Source organism: Ambystoma mexicanum, chromosome 6p (assembly GCF_040938575.1).
Source record: "Ambystoma mexicanum isolate Mex_15411 chromosome 6p, UKY_AmexF1_1, whole genome shotgun sequence".
NCBI classification, from domain to species: Eukaryota; Metazoa; Chordata; class Amphibia; order Caudata; family Ambystomatidae; genus Ambystoma; species Ambystoma mexicanum.
This window is the reverse complement of record NC_090935.1, coordinates 861,746,686-861,770,012: the sequence shown is the minus strand read 5'-3', so window position 1 is coordinate 861,770,012 and position 23,327 is coordinate 861,746,686. Positions and strand designations below refer to the sequence as shown.

At 46.2% G+C, this 23,327-nt stretch overlaps 1 protein-coding gene across 6 annotated transcripts in view; it reads right to left on the bottom strand.

Moving 5' to 3' along the window:
* The window catches only part of FER (FER tyrosine kinase), a 2,139,903-nt gene that overhangs the window by 1,852,138 nt on the left and 264,438 nt on the right, over nucleotides 1–23,327 (bottom strand). For all 6 annotated transcript variants that reach the window (XM_069625482.1, XM_069625481.1, XM_069625479.1 and 3 more), the window contains 2 exons: nucleotides 5,649–5,748; nucleotides 2,751–2,934 (listed from right to left, as the gene is read on the bottom strand). In XM_069625482.1, coding sequence (XP_069481583.1) covers nucleotides 2,751–2,934; nucleotides 5,649–5,748 — 284 coding nt within the window. The remainder of the gene's footprint in view (nucleotides 1–2,750; nucleotides 2,935–5,648; nucleotides 5,749–23,327) is intronic.

Sequence of the window (23,327 nt, the reverse complement as noted above, 5' to 3'; positions counted from 1 at the left end):
AATACAAAATACAAGTGTGTGTAAAGCTGTATAAGAGAATGCCAAGGAAAACTCATGCCCCTGGGATTTTGACTTGCATGGCATTTAGAGAGGGAGAGATTGCTTTATAAAGCCCTGGCAGGAGAGTGTACCAGATGAAGAGCAGATCTGGGATTCACACCCACAAGGAGTGGTACAAGACAACCTGGCTGGGGAACATTCCAGGTGTTTTGTGAGTTTGGGACTTACACCCAAATGGTGCTTCAATGAAAAGTGAATTCTAACAAAGAAAAATGCTCTTGAGAATTGTACTTTATTGAATGTGAAGGGAGCCATATCCCCTGCAGTGAGTTGCAGTACAAGAGGAGAGAGCTGTCATATTGATAACCAGAATCTGGTTAGTTTTGGGCATTTGCTTTGGATGGAAAGACTCCTGGGGATGTGAGTCATCCCCATTAAAACTGTCAACATTGACTATTTGGAACATTTTTGTTGGCGTTTGAATTTGTGTTGGATGTGAAGATTGGTGCACTTCAAGAAGCAGAGATAGTTCCTCTATGCTTTTAGAGTATGAGGGCGAGGACAGGATTTTGGACACAGGACGTAAATTGTTTTGGACAGCTTGACACTGGACAGACCCTTAGTTTTAAATTGAGGTAGGGAAATACCTCTAGAGTACAGCCAGCGAAGCATTTTCTAACCACTTTTACTTTGAATAAAAGTTTATAACCACAAACATGACTCCTCTGTGTCCGTGTCTCATTCCTGAGTCCTCACACTGCACTGTCGGCAACTGTTGATTGAATCTTTCAGGTATTTGTCTGTGTGAGTTAATAGTTATTTTAACAGAATCTATCGTGATAAACTTGAGTTCTTATTTGTTAGGTTGCATTAGTCTGTTTATTTTTGGTCTGGGTTGGCCTAGATGGTTCTCCTTCCCAGGCTGTTATACTTATTCCAAATCATCTTCATTTCTTCCACTATATCATTTTCAAGGCGCCTGATCAGTTATTGAAAAGGGTACTATGTATGGGTGGCACCCATTGTGTTGCCCTATCTACAATGAAGCTCCGTCCTGAACTCAGGGACTGGGGGAATCTGACCACTTCTATTATAGCTCTGCCTAAGTTCATCATTTGCGGTGGGTCAACAGTCATCTAGACCTACATGGGAAAAATATCTGTAACATATCAGTGCACCCATTCGCCGAGCTTAATTTGCTACGGGCAGCCAGGAACTCAATAGCTACATTCTGATATTTGATCTATATATTTATGTATAGGTTAAATTTAAATTTAGGGGCTCACATCCTACATTCAGTACAGTTTCTTCAGTTAGGCAGGGATGTCAAGTAGTGGGGTTTCATGTAAATGTATGGCAGAGGGCTACCTTAGAAGAACTTTCTGTGCTGAATGGGGGAATTCCTGATTTATGCAGCGATGTTAGCCATTGTTGGCAGAGCAAGGTCTGACTTCCCAGACATAACACCTGAACATGAAGTGATTGTATTTTTAAGAAGGTTAATAGATGGGGATAAACTGATTTCAGCACTGTGCCGCAGTTTCATTTCCAAACAACACAATGTAAAATTGAAGAGCTGGGGTAAGTCGGATGGAGACTGGGGCATAGGTTTGATGGATGCTGATTAGGCATATTTGTGCTGAACACTAAAGATTTCTATAAACGCTTTTCTGAAACTGGTACAATGTAGGGTTTGGCACAGAACAAAACCTATCTGTCCCCCGTGACAATATACAAGTGTAAGCATGAGAGAGATAGGTCATGATCCATGTGTTCCTACCCTTCGGCTGACCTTTCACAAATGTGTTGGTGTTGTGCCTATATTGACAAGTTATGGTGAAGCAAATTGACTGGTTGATTATTGAAATATCTCACCTAAAGGTTAAATTGACCACTAAATTTTAAGCTCGAGGTATGGTTCTACTGAAACGTCTCTTAGACAAGCACTGGAAATACTTGTCTGCTCCTCTTTTGGATCTAAAAGAGTCAATTAGGTGGTCCACTGTTGATAATGATATCTGTAGAACCAAAGGTCGGCGGGATAAAAGTGAGCCAGTTTACTCTGGATGACTTTGACCTTTCTGTTGAATATTGTTTGATTTAATGATTGCATGCATTGGACTTTTGTACTAATCATTTTTAGATGAAATATTTTACTTTTCTTCCGAACACTGTGTATATGCGTTGTTCTGTTGTACATATCGTATGCGTAATAGACTTAAGAACATCTGGTTAGACATCGCAATATGTGTACTACCATGTGCTTCTACAGTAAGTGTTTCCAAAGCCACCAATTGTTCTACTTTGATTTATGTTGGGTTGGTTGTTGTGTTTACTAATGTTATTTTTGCTTCTCCATGTGTCTAAAATCGATAAAGATTCATTAAAAAAACTAAAATCATGATAAATTAATATTCATGGTCTAGATAACTCAGATTTATTGATGCAGATTACTGAAAGCGGTCGCTAACAAGGAAGTAAGGGTTTTTGTGTTAGTAGATTCCAAGGATGCTCCAGGGCACTTTAACATTCTGGAAACCTCTCATAGAATGTAGGTATTCAGTCAAATGCAAAATAGAGCATCAAGCAAGACAGTGGTAAGAGGCCATACAAATGAGCTCTTCCATTTGACAAATTCCTGATTACATAACATAAAACAAAACAAACATTTACATTAATATTTTCTCTACATACGACACAAGCGAAATCTCAAATAAGATCAATCAAAATAAGAAACAATTATTACTTACAGTGCTTTTATCATTTCCTCCTGCATCCTCTGCAGAGAGTCAAGTAACAGGGGGAGGGTTGTGTCGTAATACTGATGCTGGTGTAGCTGGGCCCCTTTTAATGCCAGCACATACTGATTGTGAAGCATGTGGAGTTTCATGGTTGCTTTATCATAGCGATCTTTTGTTTTTTCCGTCTCCTTTCCTGAATGGAAAGAGAACATGGAAATCACTGAGCAGCAACATTATGTGCGATTTCGTAAACATGATCCTACATCGAATGAAGTCATAGATGTTTTCAAACAAACAGGCAAGCCAACAAGAGACAGAGCTAGATAACCCATCATCCAGTATCTGGGAACTGGCTGCAATCCAGGTGCACATTCATGTGGGTCAAACATTGGTACTGGTGGGTTGCAAATTTGTGACTCTGAAATGACAGATTTTAAGGTCTCTGGCAGCAAAACGCTATCGTAGAGGACAGTTTATGTAGTAGGGGGATTACCACTAAAGTGTGTAAGAATTTGCCAAGCAGTACCTTTTCTTTAAGAGACCGCATACTATTTGATGGCCAGTTACGACAAAACCTCTCTTTGCACTAACACAGGGTAGTATTGGTAGGTTGTAGCTGTTTTAGTGAGGAAAGGGTGAGACTGATCAAGTGTCATCTGCAAGTACCAGTAGATGATCAATTTCAATGGTGTCACTTTGGTGTGTGGTTTGTAGGATTGATGTCATCAAGGTAGCCACCAATGAAGGTCATAACATTTTCAATTACTCTTATTTATGCACAGTGTGACTAAATCACAAAGCCAACCTTGTTTCCTGCAACTGTCTGCCTGGGAATAAGACTGACAGCACCTCAACACACACTCCAATACGACCAGTTAAGCAACCAAAGCATTATCCAGTGAATTAATGCAGAAGAGGGGGGAGTCCTTGGAGAATAACCCCAAAGGATTCTCACAAGGGCCCTACCAGAGTGTCTCTCTAAATCAGACCTTGAATGTTATATGGAACATTCCTGAACTATTCCTGAACCCCTGAGAAAACTAAGTTAGTAATTGCCTGGTCCCAGAAAATCAGGACATTCCGGATTGCATCTCCTATGATGCATCATCTTTAGAACTCCAAAGCCCAGGCGAGGGAAAATCCTAACTCATTCAAACCAGATACCCCTCCCGACAGCATTGCTTGTGCAGGAGAATGGCTTTCTCCTCTGCCCTGCAAGATTAAAGGAGAGAAATACTTCCTTCTCCCTTCCCAAAGGAAAAAACGATTTTGCACAAGTGGGATTTTACTAGAGATTTTCCTGTCCTTTATCATAGCTTTTCAAACACCAGAAACCCACAAACCGATTTTCTTTGAAGGGGAAAGGGCAAGAGGTAAGGGAGGAGCAGAGAAGCAAACAAACACCAGATCATGCACTGGAAACAGAGTGGAAGAAAATCCAAAATGGTGGTAAGCCTTTTAAAGTCTTCCTTCCCCCGGCTTGCGCTAGGAAACAAATTATCTAAAAATTGGGAGGGGTGTGGAAGGGGGTGGGGGAACTTATAAATGAGGCAGAGAATCACAGAAAGTGTCTCTGGGCTGGCCGCTGAGGAGAGGGTTTTTTTGAGGAAGCAGAGAAGGGGATCTTCTTCAGTCCATAGGGACTCAAAACAGTTCCCAGTTTCTATAATCCTGAGTGTGTTTGATAGTGTCAATTTCTCAGCAGTGTTTGCAAGAAACTATTTGGTGAAAATATCAGAGCCCAAGCATTTAACTTAAGCAACAGGGGAGAGGTGTAGATACATTTGCCTTCTAATCAACAAATAATATAAACAAAATATGGAAGAAGAATTTACAAACAAGTACCCAGTGCACCAAAAGGAAAATGAAGAGACTGGTGATCTGATTGATGCTTAAATGAAGATTGATTTATAGGATGTAATCCCACTGCACAACTTAAGCATTACACTGTATTGCCTATAAAAACAAGATTGTGTTGTAAAAATTATCAATCATGACTGCAATTAGTATATTAATTATTCATTTTTATATAAACATTTTACAATAAACCACCAACAAAACAGGTTAAACACTATGTGGATCATATGTTTGACCTTAACAATAGAATGACATTAAATGTGTGTGCTTTCAGACTACATTAAATAATAGCCTACATGAATCGTAGAATTACAAATTTAAATAGAGAATTTCATTGCATAAGTAAGCTTTCAGAACATATTATAAATGTTATTTGACATGTCTGTGTTTCGCACATTGGTGCTTTGTCCAGGTTAATTGTCAAATAGGATGTACAATTTAAAAAAACTAATTTTGAACACCAAAACGAAATTTAAAAAAGCAAAAAAGTGGAGAAAAAACGAAATAAAAGAAGAATATTAGTATCACATACTATGAAGGATGTATGTCACTTTAAATATTCTGAATGCTAATTAGAATGTTCATCAAAATGTAAAAGGCTGGAATGTCATTATGTTTAGTGATCTGATATTTACATAAATCTATATACATATTTGCGAAAGTGTGTTTGAATGTTCAGTGTTGGCTCCTGCCCCATAACAGTTGGTGGGATGAAATTATGGACCAGGGTAGGCCCTGTGCTAACAATATAGGTGATTTCGGTAGATTGCCGATTTTGCTACTTTTCCAAAAATAGGATAAACATACACAAGGCTATAGTAGACCCCCACATCCTTGTCAGCTACAGACCTGTGCAACGCCGGCTGGTACCACTAGTAGTGTATAAGAAGAACATTTCGGATGGACATTTGCACAAACTACAGCATCACAAGGACCTGAAATACAATCCATTAACTATTGGTCAAATTGCGCATAATGATCTCAAAGCAGGTTACTGCTGTTATTGATCGACTTTTTTAATGCAATTTCCCTAAACATGCAACAATATACCTTTAGACGTAGCTTCCTTAAACTTCTCCTTGGCATAGTTAACTTCTTTTGTCAGCTGTCTGTAGCTTGCTTTAATCTTGTCCAGCTCAGTCTTTGTTACCTATCAATGCAAATTAGAAAGGTATTAGACATATAATATTTAGTTAGAATATATAGTTAGTAAACCGGCATTATTCTATCCACAGCTCAGCTAAGCCCAGTCTTATTTACCCATCAATGCAAAATTAAAGTTACTTGCAGCAGTGACTAGAGTACTCATAGTCCTTAGTCCCCTTTCCTTCATCCTTGTGGGTGTCCCTCAAATTGGGGACGGTACCAGAACCTTTGGCAGTGAAAAACTGAGCTTCCCCTTTAAATTTATCCCAGCGGGTGCGGAAATACCCACCAAGGCCCCGCCCCCCCCGGAGCCTCACCTCAGTCCCCTTTTGACACATCGGATGCTTTAGTACCTGGCTATACTGAATACTTTAGGATGGGGCATACAAGAAGGCAAAGGTGGGTGGAAAGGGGACTAAGGACTATGAGTACTCTAGTCACTACATTGATTAACTTTAATTTCTCATATGTCCCATCCTCTTTCCACCATCCGTGTGGGAGATTCCATCCATTAAAACCAAAGCGTGGAGCTGTGACAACCGGCTTAATATCTAGGAAGATGCAAAAAGGTTCGTCAGAACCGCCTGGCCAAACTCTGCATATCGCCTCGAGCAGGTATCCAGGGAATAGTGCTTACAGAACGCTGACAGACTGGCTCAAGTAGCCGCCCCGCTGATGCCATCCCAGGAAGCATGTCTCTGAAACACAACAGGCATAGCCTTAGCTCTGACCGCATGGGCATGAATCTCCTCGGAACTGGTTAATCCATAGCTATGTGTGCCTCCAAGATGGCCTGGGGATCCAAAGGGCGATAGTAGCTTTGGAAGCCTGGGTATCGGGGCACGTACCCCTAAACATGATGAACAATGCCTCAGACTTCCTGAAGGATTTTGTCTGAGAGAGGTAGAGCTTGAGGACGCACTTGGGTCCAAAGAACGCAACATCCTTTCGGCATCCAACTGAGGGTGCCGGCAGGCAGATCTCCTGATTCAAATGGAATGGGGGGACCACCTTGGCCAAACATTTTTGATGGGTGCGCAAGAGGACCTTGTCGTTATGAAACGTGGTGAAGGGCTCTTAAGATGACAAAACTTGCAGACCCTAAGCCCGGAGGAGAGCTCCACCACTAATACAGTCTTCAGTGCAACCAGCCTGATGTCCACTGAGGCCATTGACTAAAAAGGCTTGCGCTGCAAGGCTGCCATTACCACATTAAGGTCCCATACCAGATGAGGCCTGTGTACTGGAGGAAAGAACCTGGACAACCCCTTAAGGTGGGTTTTAACCACCGGGTTGGCTGCTGAGAAAAAGTGCCCCCGGCGAATAGTTGTAGGCCCCAATTGCTGCCAGATACGTGCGGCAGGTCCTGTACACTCCAATGGGCCAAATGTGCCGGAAACTCCAGCACGTCGTCCAGGGAGCAGATAAGAGGATCAAGCCCCTTGTCGCGAGCATAGAGGCAAAACCTTGTCCACTTACTCTTGTACTGAGCCTGCGTAGAAGGCCTCTGGGCCTCCTGAATGATGTCTCAGTTATCCCCGGAAAACTGAGCGTGGTGAAGTCTCAGCTGGTCCGGAATCAGGCTGCTAGAGTCAGCATGGCCGCATCCGGTGCTCCACAGCCCCACCTTGAATTATCAGGAAACCCTTGCTGGGGATCGGAAGATGGACCGGTCACTGGGAACACAACTGCAGCAGATATCAGAACCATGCCCTTGAAGGTCAGTGCAGGGCGATCAGGATGAGGCTGCAGCCCCCCGACGGCCGGAACTTGCGGAGGGTCCGATGGAGAAACGGAGGAGGAGGAAACACAACACCTGAGGCCATGCCAGCCGAGCTGGAAAGTGTCCCCCAGAGACCCCTGACCTTGGCCCGCCCAAGAGGCGAACTGCGGGCACTTGGAATTCAGAGGAGATGCGATAAAGTCCAGATCCGGAAACCCCCATCCCCGGAACAGCGGAAACAAAGAGTTGAAGTGTAACGCCCACTCGTAGGTGGTGAACCCTAAGCAGCTGAGTTGGTCCACTTTCGCATTGCTGTCCCCTTGGAGATGAACCGAGGAAATCCAAATTCCTTCCGTAAGGGTCCATTCCCATATCACCACTGCTTCCATGCACATGAGGTGGGAACGGGTGCCAACCTGCTTGTTCAGGTAAAACATTGGCGTAGAATTGTCGGTCCTGACCAGAACCACAGTACCCCTGATGAGAGGCAAGGAAGCCCCGAGCCCACAGCCATGAGTTCGAGCAGATTGATATGCAGAGGGCTTCTGCCCTGGACCATGCACCATTAGAGTAGCCTTCCAGAGTCGCCCCCAGCTCAAAAGCAAGGAATCCGTGGTCACCACCAGAGAGGGCTTTGGTCGGGCAAAGGGGGCTGGAAGGGCCACATTGCCATCCACAGCGATGATTCGGGAGGAGGAGGGGGTGGATTGGGATAGTGTCCGATTGAGACGCTGTCTCCAGGTCCCAATTGACTGCCAGGTGAAGCTGGGGGCATCTCATCTTGAGGCGGGCATGCTGAATCGAGAGCATGCACGATGCCAACAGTGCCAGAAGGTGCTGGAGCCACCATGCTGAGGTGGATGAGTTGGGCAGAAAGTGCCCTATGCTTTGTGGAGGGAGATGAGCCTCTCGGCATGGGGAACACACACTGCACCGCCGTGTCCCAGCTTACCCCAAGGAACAACAGATCCTGGGTGGGAATCAGCGGTGACTTCCGCCAGTTCAAGGAAAAGCCCAGCTAGTGAAGAAAGTCTGGCAGGAGTGTACCACCCACTCAGGAGAGCTGGCCCTAACCAGCCAATCGTCCAGATAAGGATACAAGTGATGACCGTCCAGGCGGAGGAGACCAGCAAACTATCGTTGGTTAGCATAGACAGATGATAAAATGAAAAAAATCGGCTGCCTCTAACCTGAACCAGAGACCGCAACAGGTGTTGGTGAGAAACCCCCCCTGACCACCCTGGTACCCCCTGCCACTAGGGCAGGAGCTGGGAGGATGGGACACCCAGGGAAACCCTCTGGGGAAGAAAACCCTAGTGGCTGGAAACTTCAGTCTGCATTGCTGCCTTCCTTCTCTAAGCGATGCTGGGAGTATCTGCGGTAACACGGAGATGAACTGAGGATGGTGTCTCTGCAAGGAGAACAGAGAAGGTAAGCAGTGTATTAAATCTGGTGTTATGGGCTGAAGGTATCTGACTGTAGCCATTGTATCTTTCTGCAGGCGTTTGTAAAGTGGAACTGCTGTGTTTTGAAGTCTCTGTTCCCTGACTGCAAAGGAAATGGGGAGAGGCGAGCCACGGGGCGTGATGGGGAAAAGGAGAAGAGAAGGAAGGTAATCCCCACCTGGTTGGGAAGTAGTTACCGGCTCGGGAAGCCGTCCGCAGCAAGCGTTCAGATTGGTCTCGGAGAGCCGTGTAAGTGACTTTCCGCGCTTCCGGATAGAAATGGAAAGTGAAAACAACCTGCAGTGAGAAATGGAAAGTGAACGCGAGTATTTGTCTGCACGTACCGTGTCTGTCTGAGTTGGGAGAGAGGACAGAGTGCGACCCGTGAGGGAAGCCAGCGAGGACACGGGAACAGTAAGCCTGAAGATATAGAAAGAAATTAGCCACACAGAAAGTTAATGGGAACATGCTACAGAGTGAAAGCAATCAAACTCACAAAGGGTCTCTAGGGAGAGTAGCAACGTGCTGCTCCGTTAGCCACCACTGCTGATAACATCGGTCCGGATCCAACGTGGGCGGAGCCAGGGTGCCATTCTTAGAGGAGGGAAAACCTGCAATGATGCGTGTTGCTTCAGGCGCCATCTTGGGAGAGGCAAAATCTCCTCCTACGCCTCCACCAAGACCAGCGCTGTAAATGAGATGTGACACAAACGCATTCATCAGTTTCGTGAACACACGAGGAGTGGAGTGGAGGCCGAAAGGCAGCACCTTATATTAGAAGTCGTACGACATAATCGTGAACCGCAGAAATGTCTGATGCGGCTGGTAGATGGGCACATGAAGGTATGCATCCTCAAGGTCTAAGGAACACATCTAGTCCCCTCCACACAGAGACTCTGCAATGTGCACGGGAGTAATCATCTTGAAGCGGTAAAGACAGGTTTAGAAATGACAGGTCCGGGACTACTCTCAGGCCAGCCTGGTTGTTCTTGGTGAGTGCAAAGATCCTGGAGTAGAAGCCAGAGGCCTTGCCTGAAAGCAGAACCGGCTCAATCGCCTGCTTCTCCAAAAGTAGTAGTAGTAGTCAAATTAATATTTTGGGAATACAAAACGTTCCCATAAAAACAACAAGTAACAACATAATTGCACATCACGCATCAAAAAATAAACCTCATTCCACCATCATAAAAACATTATAAAAATGTAAAATGTAAGAACCTCCAATTCAGACAATTTTCATTAAATATTTCCTCAGAGTTAACACATTCTTTAGAAATTAAAGTAATCCCTGTTAGGGAGAATTATAATTTCTGTGCTTATTCCCCTTCAACCTTAGAGACCCCCAGCTCTTTTGCTGGACTTTAGGATTTTTAATTTTTATCCTGGAGTGAGACCGACCTTTTTCTCACTCTCTCGTATATTTTGATCCGATATGGATTCTGTATTTCCTTTGTTTTTGGAGTCTGACAAACTCAATAGGCATCTACTTTTAGTATGGAGACACACAGCACCTTCAGTGGAGTGTCCCAGAGAAATCCTTTAGATTTCTCACAAGGTTAAAATACACCTTCTCTTGGGTGAACTACTGTTCTCAAGAGTAGTAAAGTGACCTTTTTCCTATATAGGTCCAGCACACCCCATTTTATGTGGAGTGCTGAGGGGGTTACTTAGTAGTCCCTTTTCCTACTTACTCAGGTAACATTTTTTATATTGCCTTCACGACTTTAAATGGCTGGTGGCAATGGTTTCATTTTCCTACCATTGTGCTTTTTCTACCACATGCTGAATCCTCAGCTGCAGTATAGCACCCATGGGTGACCACTGTGTCAAAATGGCCCGGTCTTCTTTCTTGTTTGTGAGGTCTTTCTTGGGTTTTACTCTGCGCACCAAGCCAGGTTTAACCCTTTTGATCGTTTTGCCTTTGGCGGGCTTCAGTGCTGAAACTCGCCTCTGGCTCCAGAGTGTCTGGCAGGGCAAGAAGCGAGGGAGGTGTCAAACTCCCTGTCCTTAATCTCCTTGGTAACCTGAATGCACCCGGTCGTGATTGGTCGGCTAGCTGTCTGCTGGCCGGTATTAGAATCGCCCTGAACCACGACCTCCGAGGTGGCTCAAGTAGGCTGTGCGCCCTCAGGCACTGGGCTGGTAGTCGTGCTGGATCGTGCGTAGGACTGACTCTTGGAGCATAAAACGACAACCCCTTGCACACTGGGACCAAAAAAAGACGAACTTCACAGTAGCCTTGCCAGCCTCAGGTCTGTCAGAGGGTCGCTTGGAATAGCCACTGGGCCCCCTGCCACTGGGCCCCTCTGCTTGAGCGCCGGAAGTCTTAGTGGCTGTGGATCTACCAGAACCAGAATCCAAGGTACCCTTACCCGTGGAAGCCCCCTTTGTTTTGTACGCTGGGGAGCCGTACTAAACAAAGGGCCTACCTTGTCTTGACGTGGGGTCCTGGAGACAAACTCTTTAAGATGACCCAGAGGAGAAGAGTGGAAGATCTACCTCCAGCGTGAAAGACAATTCTTCAATGTCCTGTGACAGAGAGCGCTGCAAGCCATGCAAGCGTCCCAGCGGTGGTGGGGCCCCAAGCATTCAAGACAAAGTGTATGGGGTCCAATGCAGGGAACGAGCGATCGCAGCACGAGCATCTTGTGAAGCCGACATGCGCAGAGGAAGGCAAGGCACCGAAGGGAGGAGAAGAAGATTAAAAAAAACAAAGAACGGAGAGCAAGCAGAAAGTTAAAAAGTCTCTGCGCCTAGCAGCCAGGTCCGACACCGTCCGTGTGGAAAAAGGGACTGTGGTGAGGCACCGGAGGGTGGGGCATCGGTGGGCATTCCCACGCCTGGGGCTGCACCTATGCGCGCCAGACGAAATTTAAAGGGGAAGTTCAATTTTTTGCTGCCAAAGGTTCTGGTACCATCCCCATTTTGGGGGACGCCCGCAAGTATGGAGGAAAGGGGACGGGACGTATAATTATTAGAAATGTATTAAAAATATAATATTAGTAAACTGGCATTATTCCATCCACAAGAAGATAGTTTTATAAATTGTGGTCATGGCACCAACACTATTACTTGAAAGACCCTCAAACCATTTATAAAAAGGAAAGAACGCATAGGGGCCTCCACGTCATTGTGTATAGGCGCTATATAAATTAACTATCATATCATATTCATGACCGCATTATGAATCACACCTCAGTAAAGATAGCAGGTTTACGGAAAGGAGATTGGATGAATACAGGAAGACAGTAGAGTGGGGAAAAGGAGTATGTTGCTTACTTGTAACTTCTGTATGTCAGCACTGGTATCCACATGCTGTGAATATTCCCTAGCGTCAGGCTGGGAATACTCGGTTACCTTGTGTTTCACTTGCTGAAAGCAAAGAAAACTTTACATTTTGTAGGTTGTCACCCCCTTTATGGGTGCTTTTGTTCGCAACCAATGGTACCTGCAGTAAGTAGCTAGTCTACTACACCCTCCTCCTCATCCTCCCTTCAGTTTCCGACGCGCAATGCTGTACAGATCAGCATCACAGGGTGTCAATAAGGTGGCTCTCTTCATCCTGCCTATCTGTAGCTCTGTTTTGTCAAGTAGATCTGCTGTATAACCTCTTGAAAGAAATCTATTGAGGATATTAAGGCATTCCTCAATGTAGTCTGAGGTCTGGCTAAAATTGTGTTTAGCCCTGATATATTCCCCTTTCGGAATGTTAGAAATCACTGTCTTTCTATGGCAGCTGATGGCATGAAGTAATGAGTTAACAGCGGTAGCTTTCCAAAAGGTGTGTGTGGATTGATACTGATCTTAAGATCCAAAAAGTTGTATAAAACTAATTCATATAGTCCACATTCAGTTCCTTTCAGAATCATAATGACAACTATGTAGCGGCACCAAAGGTGTATGTATGGCAAATATTCATGATTGGCAAGTGCATACGATTGTTCAAATTGATTGAGTGCAGGTGCAAAGCTACCTCCCATTGCAATCCCAACCTGTTTGTAGAAGGTTCAGTTGAACATTTACATTCTAACAATTCTTTGATCATCTCAATGAAAAGAAGCGGATTTCTCTCAAAAAATGTACTTCACACTCTCTAAGGCTAGGTCATGTTTGATGGACATGTACATGGATTTAACATCCAAGGTATGTCCCAGTGCAAAGTTAAAGAAGCCTAATATGTGTAAGACATGCATTGCGTCTCTTAAGTACGTATGGGTGAGTGTAGCTTCTTTCAAAAGATTTTGATTGATGTAGTGGGTCCTAGGCTCAGTGCAGGTTTTTTACCTTTCGCTCATTCCTGAACAGTACACCCTGTTTGATCAAATTGCAACATTGAAAATCACATTGTTTCCGATTTCTTTCATGTATTTGCATGTTAGTTATTTCCTTTTGTAAACATCTTTGGATGTTGTATGAACTATTGTATTGCGGATATGTCACTGTGCATCTACACAACCTGGTGGATGACCGTGAGGTCGAAACACGCGTCAGCTGTTTTTTGTTGATCAAATAGATTCTTTGATAAGTCAACTGATAAGTTCTGTATGATCGTGTTTTGCTTGAATTCAGAGTCACCAGAAACCACATGCAGTGGCGCACTGACAGCCACTTTCCTCGCCTGAAGGTTGGAATTAATGCCATGAGAGCGTTCACTCTTTCTGTCGACGGATGTACTCTTGGTCCCGTCCCACCCCTCTGTAGAGAACTCTGTGCCAAGAAATACAAATCTCTTGCATGGCGGAAGAGAGGATTTTGTGCAATTGATGGCAAATCCCAGGTCCTTGAGGTGCTGGCCTGTCTCTGATGCAGTGTTCTGCTTCTGCCATGGTGGGTACCCGCACCAGCCAATCCTCCAAATAGGAGTAAATATGGTGGCCCTCCCTCAGGAGGCTGGCAGCTATTGGAGCGAGGGTACCACACTAGGATTTGCATATTCTTTATTTAATGCTTTACTAAGAAGAGCATTTTTTAGAAACATTTTTGTTGCGTGTCATAAGAAGGGGACTGTCCTCTAGGTGAAACAATTTGTGACTTTATTTGGTTTCCGTAGGGGACAGATGTGCTTTTAAAAAGACCCACAGTTCCCTAGTTTTTGGTTGTAGCACTTTGACCACTGTGACCGGGGTGCTAGATGGTGGGTATAGTTAGTGTGAAAGGACCAGGGGTCCTTGTGTCGGTTTCTTTTTTGTTCTTTTTATTTTTCACTTAGTATCTCAATCCCTGTGTCATGCATACACAGTAAAAGTCCTTGAACAGTCCTATTATTCATTTTCTGTAGAGATCAAACTGTAGTCTGGCCTATTTCATTCAATTTGACTGCACAGGTATAGTGTTATGATGAGCCAACCGGTTTCAGTGGTAAGGACTAGCTATTGGAGTCAGACACTTGGTGAATGACTGGGGTGCAGATTGTAGGCCAAACGGTAGCACTCGAAAACTGGCAGTGTATGCCATTTACCACGACACGCAAATACTTTGTGTGTCGGGGTTGGATTGGGATGTGAAGTACGCATCCTGGAAGTCTAGGGATGCCAGGCAGTCATGGTGCTGCACCGCTTCTATGACTTTTTGTAGGGTTACAATGGTACATTTTTGTATTTTTAGAAATTTGTTAAGTTTGTGTAGATCCAAAATGGGTCACCACTTGCCGTCGGGTTTGCGAACGACGAAGTATCGGGAGTAAACTCACCTTCCTTTGAATCTTTTTAGAACTTTTTCTATGGCCCTTTTTGTAACATGTGTTACACCTCTTTTATTAACACTTTCTTGTGGGCCGGAGCATGGTGGCTTGCAGGGATTTGGGGAGGGAGACGTGTGAAATCTAGAAGATGTCAGTGTATTACTGCATCTAGAGCCCATTTGTCTGATGTCATGTGTCCCCAATTGTGGGCATTTTGAAAAACCAGAGGGTGTTTCACTGCCTAGACCCCGGGGATCCTTACTCAGGTGGCCAGGCCACAGCCATCGCCTTTGGATCCAGATCCTGGAGGTGGACAAGTGCGGAAGGATCATCTGGGTGACGGGTCCTCAGGTGTGGGGGAGGAACGCTTGATGGCAAGACATGGTATTCCCCCTTTCAAAATACCCCTGTGCCATCTTATTTTATAGGCTATTCCAACTTCCCACATCGCCTAACCCCCCTTTTCTACACAAACACTGAGCCGCGGAAGAAGAGGCCTGAGGCTGAAAGGAGTAGCACCCATGCAATACATAGGACATATCCCACTAATAAGACCTTAATTATAAACACCTGGTACCTATTGGCTCTCCCCACATGGTTAAAAGGTAGAACACTGAGACACTCTGGGCAAGGCAATGCATAAGAAGGAGCAGTTCTTCCAGGGCGATGGTGACCAGGCGGAGCAGAGCGACAGGCCGAGGGATGGAACCGACGTACAGAGAAACCTTGGACACCCCGGCGAGAGATCAGTACCTCTGAAGCCCCTCGAAGGTTGTGCAAGGAAGCTCAGCTGGAGAGAAGAGGCAAACCTCTTTTGTGTTTCAAGGATACGAGCCGCCCTCCCGCGTGAACGGCAGCGTTGGGTAGGTACAGCAGTGATTGTGGCATCAGCCTTGACTTCAAGATCAAAGCCATGAAAGAGGAAAATGAATTAACACAGCCAGTGAGTTGATGAAAGCAATGAAAGTCCCGTCTGTGTTAAATGAAAGTTGACAGCAATAGTATCCTACGAATGAAGGTTGCGCGTGCGCCAATAAGACGCGAGGGAAAGCAAAAGGTTGTTAAGAACTGTAAATTAAAGATACAAAGTAACAGAGTGGTCCAGCGAAAGAAGAGTACCCAGTAGAAAGTCTCTGCAAAATGTCCGATGCCGCAGAAGTGGCGGGAAGAGAATGAAACTGAGATGCAAGATTTGAACTGTTAGGTTGGATCCCGGCAGAGGCAAACCTGGCAAGATTTGAACTGTTCTTAGGTTTGATCCTGACTGAGAGAAACCTGGATGTGAGAGATATCTTTGAACTTTGAAATAAGTATTGTGCTCGAAACTACAATTACCAAGAGGCCTTGGTATAGGAGAGGAAAGAAGGTTGAAGTGGTCATGCCGAGGTAAGAGGGAAAGCCTTGCTGTTTCAAAAGTCTTTGACAGCGGAAGGAAAGTGAAAGGAGGCTCGAGCCCGACTGAGGGAAACCTATGAATGTGTGATTGAAGCTTGGGGAAGGGAAACCTCACAAATTGTGATTGAAAGGTTTGAGCCCGGAAGAGGGGAACCTATACTGAATTGTGGTAACCAGAAGGAAAAAAACTTTTGTTGAACTGTATTGACTTTTCGTGAAAGGCCAAGTGGGCCCTGGTCCACGAAACAAACTGCATCCTTATGTCCGAAGCCACAGTGGGTCGCAAGGTCCAAGTGTGCCACCTTACCCATTGCTACAAAACGTGGGGAAGGGAGTTTACGCAGCCATACTGATATTTCCTTTTTGCATTACACATTCACTTTACACATTTATTGTATTAGAAAGAGGGCAGGCATTAGGTTTATTGGTACAGCCCATTTTATTTTGACTAAGGGCTGACTAGGACTGTATTTTTTTTGTTGTTTGATGGTCGAGAATACTCCCATGTTAGTTATAGGGCAAGATAGGAGTTTTCCAACCCCTTTTAAACCATCAATAAAGGTTTCGAAACTTGCAGCTCGTGTCAGTGTCTACTTGTGATACCATGCCTCCCTCAAAGCATACTGCGAGCCTCCTCACCCCCCGTGACTGTGTTATGGGTAATGGTCACTGTTGCTGCTTTTCTTGATGCCCCCTATGGGAGCCGGAAGGTTGCTTACACTGTTGTGTGCGTCTAAAGTCTTTCAACCTTTGATAGCCTTGGTATAATCTTTTATACCCTAGTGAGTAGTACGGTGAGCCCCTGGTGTACTGTTTGCCTCCCCTGGTGGAGGTGGACAATCCTGCTCTTCCTGAGGCTCCTCTGTAGGGCCGAAAGGGCCAGCGTCTTTGTAAAGATGTCAGGGAGCATACTGTGTCCAAGTCTGCCTTTATGGCCTTGAGGGCCTCATCTATTTGGACCCAAAAAAGTTTTCCCCTTTAAACCCCATATCTAGCAGCTTGTGGTCTACATCCGAGCGAATGTGGGTGCACCTGTGCCAAGCCTGGCGCCTTAAAACCCCCTCCTTGCCAATTTGCTTGAACCCCATTTCAGCAAGCTCGACTGCCATGTTTATACTGTGGTTGGACGGCTCTTCACCCTCTGGCTTCCCTCCTCTTGTCCTCTGGGAAATGTTCGAATAAGGGTGCCAGCCTATGCCACATCTCCCGATCGTAGCAGGTGGTAATGCCCAGGGAATTAGCCGCTTTTACGGCGGTAGCTCCTTTCGCTAGAACTTTCTTGCCAAAAGCGTCCTATTTGTGGCCCTCGTTTTCAGGGGGCACCGCACATTTTTGCTGGTCTGATTTGGCTTTTCGGCCTGCAGTCGCCAACACCACCGATTCTGGAGATGTTTGTACAAACTTTGGTGTGGAGTCAGGTTTGTTAGCAAGGCTTGCGTTTCCGTCTGATGTGTGGCCAAATGACTTGGTCCTGGCGTAGAGTAAAGTACTGACAAAAAGGTCTTGCTGCTGTAATTGGTGTTCAGGCCGTATAGTTAGAGGGATGCTTCTCCCAGGAGTGGTAGGCTTCCAGGAGATGCTAAGGCCTCCTGCTGCTCCTGCACTTTTACAGATTGCTCTGAATCTGAGAACCATGCCTGCTGTTCTGAATCGGAGAACTGGGTGGTTTGTTTCAAAATCCTATCAAATTCATGTTGTATTATGTCCTCCAGTATGACCTCACAGTAGGTAATTGGTGATACTAGTGAAGGCCCAACCTGCCCCTATTCCCTCTCTAGTAGTGGGGCATCCTTCTGCCTGGTGTCATCAGTGAGGACTGTTATTTCTGTTAGGTCCTTAGGTGTAGTCTTCCCTGAGCCCTTATCTGTAGTTTGTGGGGCACTATCCCCAGTTTGGACTTTTTTTTGGAGTGTTTTATCGTCGACAAGGCTGACGACGACTCACCTTTTTCGAGAGGCCTTATGTCCGGCGTTGACGGGATTTTTCTCTCCATGGACACAGTGGCAGACTTTGTTATGCTTGAGGAGGGTTTATGCTTCATCAGCGAGGGTACGGGCACCATCGCCAAGGATTACAGAGTTGCTGATACCGTCGACGAGGATTTGATATGTCTTGTGGTCTTAGAGGACTTTGGTGCCCCTGATAATGTGCCATCGAAGGTATGGACAGTGTAGTTGACTTGTGTGCCCCTGATAATGCTACCACCGATTAAGGTATGGACGGTGTATCTGTTGTAGACGGGGTTCTAGGCATATGCTTCCCCGACCACAGGAGGAAAGCCCCTTAACTTGTTGTTGCCGCGGTCAAGGACCTGGTTGCAGATTTATGGTGCCTGCTGGGAGAAGGCTATGTACTAGACAGTGCATTTGCCCAATCTTTCGCAGACTTGCTCAACGATGGGCTGGCCACTAACCTTCCTGATGACGAGAGGTGTTTTGGAGGCAAAGGCATATTTTCCCCCCGACGTGGAGACCATTTGCCCCACCAATGGCTCGTAGCCATGGGTATTGTGGCGCTTATACTTTTTAGGAAGTCTCTCTTCCTACATAGCTCTCTCTTTAGAGTGTGGTCTTTTCTCATTGGGGGATGGCCATACTTTTGGTACGTTCGACGTCAGGAGGGATACTCCGGATAGTTCCCTTCATTCAAGCAGCACACTAAGCGAGGATTCCTGTCCTTTAGGGTTTTAGAACTGAAATCTTGCTGTGTTCTCCCCCCTCAAACACATTAATGCCACAGGTGGCACAGGACTTTAACAAGGGTTTTCTTTTTCCTTTCATCCCCAATGCAAAGGCTGGATGACCGAGGGAAGTCTTCCTTTTGTAAAGGAGGAGTTTTTCGATGGATCTTCAAACAAGATGATGAAGATTGAAGAGTAAAGTAGATTTTCTTGAGGAGAAAACACAAGGACTGCCATCAGCTTGACACGTGGCTAGAATCTGAAGGGAGGAAGAGGAGGAGGGTCTAGTTGACTAGCTACTCGTGGTCCAAATGGTTGGGACTAAAAACACCCATAAGGAGGGTGACAGCCTACACAGCTTTAAGCAATGGAAACACTGGGTAACCAAGGATTCTCAGCCTGACGCCGGGGAACATTCGCAGCATGTGAATCTATGAAAGATCCAATGCTGGAGAAGAACAAGTTACTTCTTACCTTGTAACGTTCTTTCGACGGGATGTTCCTCCAACGTATTCCTTATCTTTGATAATACGTTTCCAGCTTGCTGGCCTCGGAAATTTTTTCTGTAGAGGGCGCTGCGCGTCGACGTCCGCCGAGTCGATGTCCCTCGACGGCCACCATATCGGCGCCGACGTCACCCTACCCATAAATAGCCACGCGCTGCGTCCGTTGCTCAGTTCCGTTTTGTAGCATAAGAAAAGTCATGCCTGAATTGGTTATTGACCTTGAAGGAGCGTAAGCTGCAACCACAAGGGAAGTATTACTGCGGGGATGGATGGGAGGGACGATAAGGAATACATCGGAGGAACATCCCTTCGAAAGAACGTTACAAGGTAAGAAGTAACTTGTTCTTCGAAGAGATTGTGTCCTCCGACATATTCCTTATCTTTGATAGACTCCCATAGCAGTGGCATGTAATTGGAGGTGGGAGTGAGAATGTTATGTATCCCTTTAGGGATGGACCGGATGTAATACGGCCTTGCCAAATCTGGTCTCTTGACTAGTGGAGGAATCCAGGTTGTAAAATTTTGTGAATGTATGTGCGGACAACCATGTGGCAGCCGCACATATGTCTCGGACCGGTACCCCTCTTTGGAGAGCCGAAGAGGCTGCGATACCCCTGGTTGAATGAGCCCTAAGATTTTGGGGTGGCTCTTTCCCTGCCAGTTTGTAACATTCCAGAATGGCCAAAAATAATCCACCTGGAAATGGTTTGTTTTGTTATGGGTAGTCCCAACTTGTGACCCGAGTATCCTACAAACAGTTGGTCTGCTTGCCTGATCCTAGCCATTCTGCTGATGTAAAAGCTGAGAGCTCGCCTTGGGTCCAGCCTATATAGCCTTTCTTCCTCTTTCCCCGGATGGGGAGGAGGGTAGAACGAAGGTAAGGTAATTTTCTGAGTAATATGAAATTCAGAAACCACCTTTGGGAGGAAATTAGGCTTCACCTGCAGGACAACTTTGTCCTTGTGGAAAATTGTATGTGGGGGTTTACAGGAGAGAGCTTGTAGCTCGCTCACCCTCCTAGCAGATGTTAGTACTACTAATAGGACAGTTTTAAGCGTGAGAAATCTCAGCAAACAAGAGTGAAGTGGTTCGAATGGAGTGCCCATTAGGAAGTTTAAGACTAAATTTAAGTCCCATAAGGGAACCTGGATTGGTTTTGGAGGATAAACATTAGTCAATCCTTTGACAAATTGTATCACTAGAGGTAGTTTGAAATACGATGGTTCCTCCGCAATGCGCTTGAAGATTGAAAGCGCTGCGAGATAGCCTTTTACAGTGCCAACTTGAAGGCTTGAGTTTGCCAAGTAGAGTAGAAACGATAACACTGTTGGTGTACCACATGAAAAAGGGTCGATATTCTCTTCCCTACACCAGCTGCAAAATTTGTTCCAACGGCAGCGGTATAAAGACTTTGTTGCTGGCCTCCTGGCCGAAAGCAACACCTCCATGACATCATCAGGGAGATCCCAATCCTTGTACCTCACCCTTTCAGAAGCCAAGCGTGAAGGTTGAGGGTTCTGGTGTCTGGATGGAGAACCTGACCTCCCTTCTGCGAGAGAAGATTCTCTTTGAGTCGAAGACGGATTGGAGGGCAGATGGACATATCTAGAAGGTCCGGGTACCACGTTCTCCTGGCCCAGTCTGGGGCAATTAGGATCATGGTTTTCTGGAATCTTCTCAACCTCCTGATCATTTGAGGAATAACAGGGAGTCGTGGAAATGCGTAAAGGAGTGGAAACTCCCAGTCCACTACGAACGCGTCTCCTAGAGCTCCTCTCGGGGGAAATTCCCTTGAACAGAACAGATCGCACTTCCTGTTGGTGCTTGTGGCGAACAGGTCCACCTGAGGGGTTCCCCCCAAAGGGCGAAGATCTCTTGAAGGACTTCCTGAGCTAACTCCCACTCGTGGGAGACTGTGCTCTGCCTGCTCAGAGCGTCCGCTGTCCAGTTCTTCTCTCCGGCTAGGTGGACTGCCGATAGAGAGATTCCTTCCCGAATTGCCCAAAACCAGAGCTGCATTGCCTCTCTGCACAGTGGCAGGGACCCTACGCCTCCTCTTTTGTTGAGGTAGTGCATGGCCACTGTGTTGTCAGTCATTATCAGGACATTTCTCCCCTGTACTGATGGCAGGAAAGCTTTCAGTGCTAATCTGATCACTCTCAGCTCCAATAGGTTGATGTGTAGTCTGGACTCCGATGGAGACCAATGACCGCTGATGGTCAAGTCGTTGGCATGGGCTCCCCACCCTGTGAGTGAGGCGTCTGTGACTACTGTTATCTCCAGCCATGGTTGCCAAAATAGTTCTCCTTTCAAGATGTTCTCTGGATAGGCCCACCATTGAAGGTCGCGGGCTACTTTGTCCGGAATCCGGAGGAGATCTGTCATTCTCCCTGAGAATTGCGACCACTGAGTTCTCAGTGCCCACTGAAGAGATCTCATTCTCAGGCGAGCCTCTGGCACAAGGAAGATGCAGGATGCCATGAGGCCTAGCAACCTCAAAAAGTCGAAGGCTCGGAGACGTTGGGCATTTTGAAATTTGTTGACCATCCGCAGAATATCTTGAGCCCTCACCTCTGGTGGCGAGGCTTTTCCCAGGGAAGTGTCCAGGACCGCTCCAATGAATTGGAGTCTCTGTGATGGTATCATCTGTGACTTCTTTAAATTGAGGGAGAAGTCCAGTTTGTGAAGGAAGTGGCAGACATAATCTAGCTGGATCTGAGCTTGTTCCGAAGATACAGCCCTGATCAGCCAATCGTCCAGGTAGGGGTAGACGTGGATACCTTCCCTCCTTAGACTCGCAGCCACTACCGACATTAGCTTTGTGAAGACCCTCGGGGCGGAGGTCAGCCCAAATGGCAGAACTCGAAATTGATAATGAGAGTCGCCAATTGCGAACCTCAGGTATTTCCTGTGTTTGGGATGGATTGGCACATGGAAATAAGCATCCTCAAGGTCCAGAGATACCAGCCAGTCCTGGATCTGGAGGGCCTGAAGGATCTGAGAGAGAGTTACCATCTTGAACTTGTCCTTCCTGAGGAACTTGTTCAATTCTCGTAAGTCCAGGATGGGTCTCAGACCTCCGTCCTTCTTTGGTATGAGAAAGTAGGGGGGAGTACCAGCCCTTGTTCCTGTCCGCTACAGGTACCGGTTCTATGGCTCCTTTCTCTAGCAGATCTATAATTTCCTGCAAGAGGAGCGGATCTGGAACTTTTAGAGAGCTGTTCCCCGGTGGATGATTATGAGGGATGTGTAGAAAGGGTAGGCAGTAACCCTGGGTAACTGTCTCCAATGCCCAAGCATCTGACGTTATAGCCTGCCATTCCGTCAGACGGTGAGTTAACCTGCCCCCTACAGGTGTCTTGTGTGGAAAGACCTCAGAGTGGTTTGGGGGCAGCTGATGCAGATGCCGAGGGTAAAGAGGCACCTGCTGCTGCTGCGGCCTTAGTACCTTTGACCCGTCCACCTCAGGTGGATCTCCTTTGGCCTCTTTGAGCTGGCTGCCCTCTGCCTTTCCCAAATGTGGAATAATAGCGAAAGGACTTTCCTCTCCCAGAGGTTCCTGAGGGGCGAAAAGGAGTTTGGTGGATAGCAGCTCCTAAAGATTTTGCTGCTGCTTTAGATGTCTGCAGCTTTTCCAGACTGTCATCCGCCTTTTTTCCGAATAATGAAGAGCCGTCAAAGGGCATATTCAAAAGTCTGGCCTGTACATCTGGAGCAAAGCCAGACCACGCATGCCTGCGGATTGTTGTACTTGCCGCCATGGCCCTGCTGATACTGTCAGCGGAATCGATGCCAGTTTGAAGTGACTCGCACATGGCATCTTTGCCATCTTTAATAATGTTAAGGAAGGCTTCCTTTTCCTCTCCTTCGGGTATGCAGTCAGCCGCTGATTAAGCACACTCCCACAGTGTGTGACTGAACCTGGCGAGTGTAACGCTCACCTGGCTCCCACGGAGGCGCTGGTCTGGTCTGGGTTGCTGTGGCCTCTTCAAGCGTGATGCGCAGAATTCGGACCACCGATTGAACAGGACCCCCAAATCTTGCTTGTCTGGCCCGTAGGAATATCCTTCTGCAGATGAGAAAGGGGATTAACTGTCTGCTGAATAGTGTGCTTGCTCCCCCCTTTCCCCCTTCATTCTTCTCTGACTTCCTCC